General features: G+C 43.6%; 1 protein-coding gene across 3 annotated transcripts; it reads left to right on the forward strand.

Annotated features, from left to right (window-relative positions):
* Positions 1 to 1,455: 1,455 nt before the first annotated feature.
* On the forward strand, positions 1,456 to 2,678 carry LOC6593277. 3 transcript variants are annotated; one of them, XM_026987253.1, is made up of 2 exons: positions 1,456 to 2,368; positions 2,445 to 2,528. In XM_026987253.1, exons 1-2 carry the CDS (start codon positions 1,504 to 1,506, stop codon positions 2,465 to 2,467), a joined length of 888 nt encoding a protein of 295 aa, XP_026843054.1. In that variant the 5' UTR covers positions 1,456 to 1,503; the 3' UTR covers positions 2,468 to 2,528. The 3 variants fall into 3 exon arrangements, with proteins under 3 accessions (XP_026843054.1, XP_026843055.1, XP_002018793.1); XM_026987254.1 differs by having other exon boundaries at positions 2,450 to 2,517; XM_002018757.2 differs by having other exon boundaries at positions 1,457 to 2,368; positions 2,468 to 2,678.
* The last annotated feature ends 6,917 nt before the right edge of the window (positions 2,679 to 9,595 follow it).

The following is a 9,595-nucleotide window of genomic DNA, read 5'->3' on the forward strand; positions in this document are numbered from 1 at the left end:
TTTATTAATGTACTTAAAAGTTGTTTATATTTTGATTAAATATGGGCTATATTAAAAAAAGTATTTTTAATGAATTTATATTAAACTCAAATGGAATTCTATTTTAATTATTTTTCTATTAAAATCCCGAATTAATATATAGATTTTTTTTTTTTTTTTTTTTTAGGTACCATATTTCTCTTATTGTGGATCCCGAAATCCAAACTCTCAAAGGATGTCTCTATAGAAAATATAAATTTCTATATCCCACATTAATTACTACCACAATGCAGTCCTCTCTAGCTATCCGCATTCCCTAGCTATTCCCAGTCGAAATAAACACTCCCCTAGGCAAAAAAAAACCCCTGGGAATCGTCATCACTTTTTATGCAGAAAATCCCGAAAAAAACAAAAGGCTGTTGGCAGGGTGGATGGAAAAAAAGCGGTGGCTAATGAGAGGCATAATCAACTTCCCATATTGCATACACAATTGATGCCAGAGCTGCAGTGCCGTGGCCGGGGCAGGGGCAGGGGCAGGGGCCGAGAGCCGTGCCTAATAAATATCAACAGCCACACAAATTTGCCTCTTGGCCAACTCTACCAAGAAAAAAAGTACTGCCAGATCTGAGAGCCAAAGAGCCGACAACAAAAGCGCACATAAATCAACGATCAAGACAATTGCGGTGTAATAATTTCAACTTCTTTAAGTCGGCAGTCGGCAGTCGGCAGCCCACACCACATCCATAGCCACAGAGCCACAGAGCCAGATCCCGGTGCCCCCAGAGGCACAGCCACTCCGCGTCGATCCGATTCGGCGGGGCCATAAAAATAACAGCTTATCGGGGCAAAGAATCGTGTCGTAGCACGCCTACCAACTCAAAAAGGCATTAAAATATGAAAACAACAATTGCACAGGCTCCAGAAGGAGGAGGTGGGATCCAAAAGGAGGTTGGATGGAGATCGGCTGCCTGGGATGGAGATCGGTTGAAGGAGGAGCAGGGGAGCAGTGGAGCAGTGAAGGGTACTGTAGTACAGTACCCTTCAGGTGAAATCAACAGCAGTCGGGGGGCAGGCAACAGCGGTCACGCCCCTCTTTTCTTCATTGTAGGCGTCAGCCGTTGGCAGCGGCACGTTTTTCCTCGTGAAATTCCTAACCAAAAGCCGAAACGAGTAAAAGGCTAAACTAAAGATATATAGAGGTGTACGTACCCCGTGCCCCTCCATCCATTGTTCGTCGCCCCCAACGAATGGAAGAGGATGCGGTGCGGTGCGGGTTACAACTTAGTTAAGAACCCGCCGGAGCCGCATGCGATATCTCAATTTGAGGCTCATAAAAATAACGAGTAATAGGCCCCGACGATAGCGGTGGCCAGCAAGGAGTACGAGTATTTGTAGAAAAAGGCAACGAACAGGAGATACCCTAGAGCAAAGAGAGGTTCTAGTAGCCTTTTCCTTTACTTTCCTTTCAAACTCCAAACAAAATAAGACACAAAAATTCTCTGTTGGTGACCCCGACCCAAAGAAATGGCAGCCGAGCCGCCCAGACCCAGCGAACTGTCCTATTTGGCCGAGCTGAAGACGCGATTCCGGGAGCTGCAGAAGCGTCAGGCCGCCTTCATGGAACAGACGGCCCAAATGCTCACCCGGATGAGCTCTACGGCCGTGGGACAGGTCTTCCTGGACAGTTCAAGTGCGTGTCCCGGCCAGGTTGATATCAAAAGGCTGATTCGACGCTTCGAGGATCTGCGCAAGACCTCGGAACAGTTGAAAAATTTCCAAAGGGTGCCCGAGGAGCTAATTAATGTGGATGTCCGGCGGCTGCTCAAGGACTATGAAAAGTTTATCGAAGAGGGTAATGTGCTGCAGAGATCGTGGCTACGTCTCAGGAAATCTGCGGAAAGTGGCATGGATTTGTCGGAGACCGAAACACTATCGATTGTGGGCACAGAGAGCTCCAAGGAGACCAATGATTCGGTCTCCAAGGAGTCCAAAGATTCGGTCTCCAAGGAGTCCAAAGATTCGACCTCAAAGGAGACCAATGATTCGCCCTCGAAGGAGTCCAGTGATTCGGCTTTAAGGGAGCTCAATGATTTATCCTCTAAGCAGTCCAAGGCTTCGGTTTTGAAGGTGTCCAATGATTCGTCAAAGGTATCCAAAGATTCGGCTTCAAAGGTGTCCAATGATTCGTCCTCAAAGGTGTCCAATGATTTAGCTTCAAAGCAGTCCAAGGATCTATCCTCTAAGGAGTCCAAAGCTTCGGCTTTAAAGCTGTCCAATGATCCAGCTTCAAGGGAGTCCAATGATTTGCCCTCCAACGAGTTCAGGAATGGTTCAGAAGATCTTTTAGTGGTGAAAAACGTAGAAAGGAACTGCAGCAAACAAAAGTACGGTAAGAACTAAAGATTGGAGTCTCGGACGCGAGTCTCGGAAGTCCTACAAGAACACTTTTTCGATGTAGCCTAAAGCGAAGCCTTATTCTGATTTCTAGGACGCGCCCGTTGGGGGGCTCTGTTGCAGCTGATGATACGCCTGAGTCCGTTCCACACTTGCGGCAAGAGGGGCAGAAAGCGGCTGTAATCCGGCAGCAGTTCATCCATTATGCTGCCCAAGGAAATCCCATAGAAATCCCACTTGCCACACACACACATAATCCCATTGAAAATAATCCAATAAAATGCATAAATCAATAGCCAACACCACACATCAGCATGTCAATATTTTGCCTAATTAATGTGGCACGGTCTCGGGGCGCAGTTGCGCATCAATTTCGGGTGTCAAGTGCTCTCTCTCGCTCTCCCTCTCTCCCCCTTTCTCTCTGTCCCTCGCTGTGTGGGTCTTTAAGGAGACCACCATCGCTGCTAATGTAGCCGTTCGCTCTGTGTGTGGATCTGTGCCTGGCTGGGGCGACGTATGGCGGCAACTGGTGCGCTGACAGCGCATTTTAGTCGCCCATGGAATACCGAAAATAAATCTCTTGCCATCTCGTGACACACACAGGGACCGGGGGGAGGGGGGGACGGCGGACAGGTTCTGGAAACGCAACGAAGACAAATACAAAATACTTTTGCCCCCACACAAGCTGTGAGGGGGTGGGGAGGGTAGGCGGAGGGGACACGCAAAGCGAGAAGTAAACATTTAAATTTAAATTAAGTGGCTTGTTCGGCCTCATCGAAAGCAGCAGCTAATGAGACGCCTCTGCAATGTCGGTCTTTGGGGCAGTGGCAAGGGCAGGGAGACATCCATATAGATAGATTGGGGTATAGAGGAGATATCGCAGCAGGAAGCTTCAACGAAATTGATATATTTACTTAAGTGCCTGCCTGGGACTGTCTGTGGGGGGAAATATCTCCGAGGAGATCTCTGATTTGTTAAGATCTTTGTTTGGGGAAAACTTTCACCAGAAAAAAAACAAATATTAATTGCTTGTCAAAGATATTTAAATGGGTTTGTCAATATTAAGAAAAAAAAATTGGGAATAAAATAATGAAAATTTCCAGTTTCAAAAAATATACTATTGTCTATCGTTGTAGTAATTTTTATACGAATCGGATATATGTTTACAGGTGTATCCACCTGCTAGACCTCTGGTTAATCTTTTGTGGCATAAATCTTTGGTTGCAAGTTGCAAGCTGCCATCTAGCATCCTGTTGTATAAATCACACTAAATAAATAGCTAATTAATTATAATTAAAATTACATGCATTTAAATCAGAAATAACAAGTTTATAACCAAATGCAAACACACATTCCAGCCACACCTTCGATTTGAGTCGGGGCATAATAAGAAATCATGTTTGGCAATGATTTGTGGCATCGATGCCATGCCACAGAGATTCGATTCCGCTGGAGCTTGAGCTTATCTGCAGAGCCTGACACGAGTGGCGAAGGCGATGGCGATGCCGATGGCGATGCCGATGCTAATCAGCGACAAGCCGCCGCATGCAACCACCGGCCAGCGACATAGACGGACGAGCGATGCAACATGTGTCCGCAGCGCCACACAGAGATCCCGTCGCGATCGGGGCAAGAGAGAACGGGGAGGGGGGTACAAACAAGTTGCAAACTGTTGCCGGCATCGCCATTAGCTGTCACGTCGTCGTTTTTGCATTTTGCGCTGTGTCGTTTTCCCCAAACGGTGGCACAGCCAGCAGCAACAGGTGGAGGAGACCAGACGAGACGGGACCCACCAAATAAGGCAGAACGTTTCGCAGCATTCATTCCCTGACCTTCTCCCTGGGAACAACTGCTCGAGCGGTTGGCGCTGGTTGCTGGATGAACTTTAAGCCGGAGATCACATTATTACATTGGTACATTAAATTACATCACGTACATGGCTAATGATCAGGCTTTAAAGATTAGCCAGCCAGCCAAACATTATTAATAGCGCTTTTAAGATCAATAAATATATTTAATTTAACATGGAGAATAAATAAAAATATTTATTGAGCCTTTAGGATATAATATAAATCACGATTTGGTGCGAAATAAAATAAAATAAAATATATATAAATAAAATAAAATAAATATAAAAAAATATAAAATAAAATAATATTGAATATAAAATATAATAAAAAATATTAATATATATTGCATAATACTAAATTATATATTTTATTAATTATTTTTAATTTAAACATAAGAAAATATTTTTATAATATTTCAATAACGATTTATAATATCGAATATAATATAATAAATATAAATATATATAAAATAATACTAAATAATATATTTTCTTAATTATTTTTACTTTAAACATAAGAAAATATATTTATAATATTTCTTCTGCGATTATTTATGGAAGATCCAGCTACTATAATTATTGTATAATTTATCTGCCACCATTTCCTACATTCCCCTCCATTTAATCGTCTTACAGTCTTACAGATATAAAGAATCAACATTTATAGAGCTGTGCGCCATTGGAGTGTGTACACATGCCCATCGTCCGTAGAATCGTCAGTGTGCACACATCCGAGCGGTCGACGCCTAGTCAAATATTAAACAGACGAGAGATTGTTATGGTTCCGCGGAATGTTCCAACAATTGTAAACTGACATAACAAATAGTTCTGGGAATTCGTCATACCAGTCCTCATCCCACCTCTCACACCCACCAGAGGCCGAAACACGAAGCACACGCCCACGCCCACGCCCACGAATTTTTGGACACAGACATGAGAGGCCAGTGCCAGTGCAGTGCAGAGGGACCGTGGCAGGGGTCGGAGTCGGAGTGGGAGTCGTTCGCTTTGATGTTGCACCGACGCGACGCGACGCACGTTGGCAGACGTCTGTTCACCTAATTATCACACTATTTGAGGCATCGTAAAAGCGAGACACAACACACAACCGAAAAGGTAATGAGAGGGCGGACTGCGACTGCCTGTGGCCTCTCTACCGTGTACCGGAGGAATGAAACGTGTAACGCAAGTGTTCCATTCCGTTTCGTTCCGTTGCATTTGTCGCTCAGATGGGGCGCATCATAAACCCATAAAAGTGTGAAAGGATAGCGGGCCACATCAAAGCGCATCGCATCGGGCATTCATTATACGAATACGACTGAACATCTCCGCTAAACTGAAGCGAATGAAACGATGTGTTATATTTACATATGCAATCAACCGACAGCCGACAAGACACGAGGTACGATGTTCCAGGGAGAATAATTAGAATGTTTTTTCCACAGAAAAGAGCGCTGATCTACAAAGGGAGCGTCGCTTCAGAACTGGAATATGATATAATATAAATCTGCTCAGGAAAACCATCAAAGAATAGGCAGCATTAATAAGAATAATGGCCTATCGAAAGCTATTAAATTGATTATTGATTATCGAAAAAATGCATTAAATTGATACAAAATTTATCGCATTCCGTTTACATATTTTCTGGTATCGTCTGGAGAGAACTGGAATATGATATAGTATACAAATCTACTCTTGAAAACCATCAAAGAATCAATTATAATACATAGAAAGGCTGATCGAAAGTTATCAAATTAATTATCGATTGAAGAGAGTTATCGTAAAGGCTTAATAATAAAAAACCGACAATTATAATAAAAAAGGTGATTCCTCGATATATGCGATTCTAACAAAGGATGTCGTATTTTTGTATTGATTGAGGGTTAAACAAAGACATTCTAAAGCATGATAACTATCAACATTTGTAGTAAAAGCTATCGTCTTTCGATTATCATAATTACTCTGGTATCGACTTCAGATATAAAAAAAAATATCAGATTCTTTTGATATTTATGGGGTAAATAACTGAACACTTGTGCCATTCCTTAAATACTTAGTTACCACTTTCCCCATTCATCATCCAATAAGGGGGCTTTCCCCCCGGGGCGGACTTTCATTTGAGTTTCCGATTAATTTCAGTGTAGTAGCCACCAAATTAGTGGCAATTTACATCCGCCAACGAGAGAGGGAGAGAATCAAGGGGCGAAGGAGGAACTGACGTACGGGGAATCTATGGGATTTACGAGGCAAGTGAAGGCAGCAGAGAATTAGACCCTAGTCCGGCGGGAAATGGAAAATCCCGACCACTGCCAACCGCCAACCGCCAGCTGCACTTGCACATGCAAACTAATAAATTTCATTGATGTGTCTATTTTCGGCTGCCCCCGCATCGGCCACTCCCCTCCTCTGTGGAGCTCTAAAGAGCCTCCAAGTGCCTGCAACGGAAGCAATTTGTAGCTACAAGCTGTAATTTCCAACCAGACCCCAGACCCCGTTTTCCGTCCCGTCCCTGGGCCAACGCCTCTTCTGACATTCCTCCGACCAAATAAAAAAGACGTCGATAATTCTTAAGGCAACGGCGCGAAAATCGGGCAAATTTTCGCTGTCAGTGGTCGGATCTAATGGGGCGGGGGGAGGGTGGAGGACCCCATACTCGTACTCGTACTAGACCCCGTCGTGTTGGCTTCACAAAGCAATTGCTGCACATTTTATTTAACCCTTTTTATGGCCTCATTATGGGCCATACGGGGCGGAGACCGGGACCGGGACCGGGACTGCCAGACAAAATATATCTTTGCAGCAATTCTCCCTGAATCGGGGTAGCACCACTCCTGACTTATGGGGGAGGGGGGGCATATGGGGGGGTAGCGAAATGGGTGCGAAATGTCTGGCGGAAATGAGGCTAGGAATCAAGCAAATAAATGTTTTATAAAATGTTTCCAGCACACACACAAAGTAACTGCTGGGGAAAGGCTCCAGCTCTCGGCTCCCGGCTCCCGCTCCCGGCTCCTTCCCCAGCGATTCTCGAGCCATTAAAATGAAATTTATCGTTCACAATGTTTTATGGTTCTTGAAATTTTCGTACAAAATGGAGTTACTCGGTAATTTGGTAACAAAATGAATGTAATCCCAGCCATTGGGTTCATATACTCGTAAACTGTGCTACTTTGTCTCTAAATATTTCCACCCGAGCGAGTAGCGAGTCTCACACTCGTACATATGATTAACGAGTGTCTCGTTGGGGAAATGGTTTGGGTTTTCTTCTTTTGGAATGAAATTATATAAAGAAAAGGCAGGAGCAAAGGTGGAAGGATAGACAACATCCAAGATGGCAAATAAAGAGAAGAAAAATGAATTTCATCTGGTTTTAAACGATATTTATCGGTGCCTGAAGAAGGAGAGAAATGCTCCATTTACTACGTGATCTCTTTGATCTTTTTCTCTGGATTTTATATCAAGTTTTATTCGTATTTTCCAGCTCTTGGCATGGATCTCCTTTTATGAACCTTTCTTTGATCGATACATCATATAAAAAGGAGCCTTAGGGGGCTATTGGTTGGTTGAAACATGGTTTATCAAATATTGTTTATTATTCGCCCTCAATTAGACTCTCTTGTGACACTTGCAAAGATATCTTTTTGCCTCTTAATTTGAATTTAACATTTATCAATTCCAATCAAATTGTTTTGCCAAAAAAAAAACCCTCCAGTAAATCTCTTCAACTGCAATTCATATTCCCCCCACGAAGAGAGAAAGAGAGGTTGTTCGGTTGTATCTCTCACTTTGGCCCCCTCCCAAAATGCAGAGGAGCAAGAAAAATTAATAGCGGCTAAAACTTTCAACTTGGCCAGAGGGAGGGTGTTGCAACAGCAACAGCAGGAGCCAGGACCAGAGACTGGAGGCTGGTGAGCAGGAGCCCCACTTACTCATTCATTCAGTTTAGCAAAGGGGCAACTTGTGGCCATAAATTTGTGCACAAGCGGCAAAAGTGGGGAAAATACTACACCGAAAAATTGCTAAAAAGGCCAAAAGCGTCGGCAAGTCAGCCGCCGCGACTGCCTCGCCCCTCCCTCCCGACTGACTCTGGTTTTACAGTTTTCCGAGTGGAGAGGAGTCCTCCTTTGGGGCCTGTTCTACGTATAGTATCTGTGTGTGGTTGTGGCCTGTCGCTGTGTGTGTGTGTGTGTGTGTGCTGTATGCGATATCTAGCGCACTTTCAGCGCGACGATAAATTCTCCCAGCCAAAATGTGTAAATTATAAATACGAGCAATTATTTTAACTCTACTTAACAAATTACCATGCCATAGCATATGGGGCAAAAGGTATAAATTACCGACTTTTACGACTTGCGGAAATTGTATGGCGACGGAGGTCGGAGACGGCGGCGGAGGTCGGAGACGGAGACGGAGTCGACGACGATGCAAGCAGGTTATGCCCCTGCCCCGTCGTGTGTGTGTGTGTGTGGGTTTTTGTATCTATGTGGAGTGCCAGAGCGAGTGCCTCTGCTTAATTGTGTGTGTAGGTGATTATGCTTAATTGTGTGTATGTCAGGGCCAAAAACGAAGGCGTCGACGTCCGCATATTCAAGGATCCCTGCTTCCTAGCTCTCTCTCTTTCTCTCTCTCTCTCTCTCTGGCAGCTTCCTGTCTTTGTCTCTCTCCCTCTCTGCCTTTCGGTTGCGGTGTAAAACTTTTCGAATCAACTTTTAAGCAGCGTAAATGACGTTGCGGCCATGTTAGAGGTGAGACTACGACGAGTCCTTGGCGCAGGGGGTTGGGGGTGTAGTCCTAACCTCACTTGATGACTTGATAACGTGTGTGTGTGTGTGTGTGTGTGAGGGGAAAGATGTGCTCGAGGATGCTCTGAAGGGTACCTGTTTAATTGCATTGTTGAGATTCTATTTTTTGTTGCATCCTTTTTTGGGGTTTGCAACTTTCTGTTGAATATGAAAGGGATTAGCAGTTGATTACAGAACGAGTACTGGATGTACATATATATGTGTATGGGTGTATTTCTGGTGTTTATTTGTGGTTTTTCGTAATTGTTAGATTAAGTTACTGTTGAACTTTGAACTGGGGCTGATCCTGAAACGGGTAGAGTTGCCAATCGACTCCAACTACCCCGATGGTCTCCTATTCCTTTCAACCAAGGAAAGACCTGGAAGCGGTTTAAGTAACCCAACCTTTGAGTGGTAAATACTGGGAATTTTAGAATTAGAATCTAAAGTATTTTAAAGTTAGAAATTAATCATGTTCAAAGTGGTTTAAGTACAAGTACTTGTACTTGTACAAATTTGAGTACTTTTTCATTTAAAAAAGGTCCCTTTATAACGGTAAATATGATAAATGCATCCTAAATAATTTTAATAGAAAAGT

Source organism: Drosophila persimilis, unplaced genomic scaffold (assembly GCF_003286085.1).
Source record: "Drosophila persimilis strain 14011-0111.01,24,50 unplaced genomic scaffold, DperRS2 tig00000124-arrow-pilon, whole genome shotgun sequence".
Taxonomy (NCBI): Eukaryota; Metazoa; Arthropoda; class Insecta; order Diptera; family Drosophilidae; genus Drosophila; species Drosophila persimilis.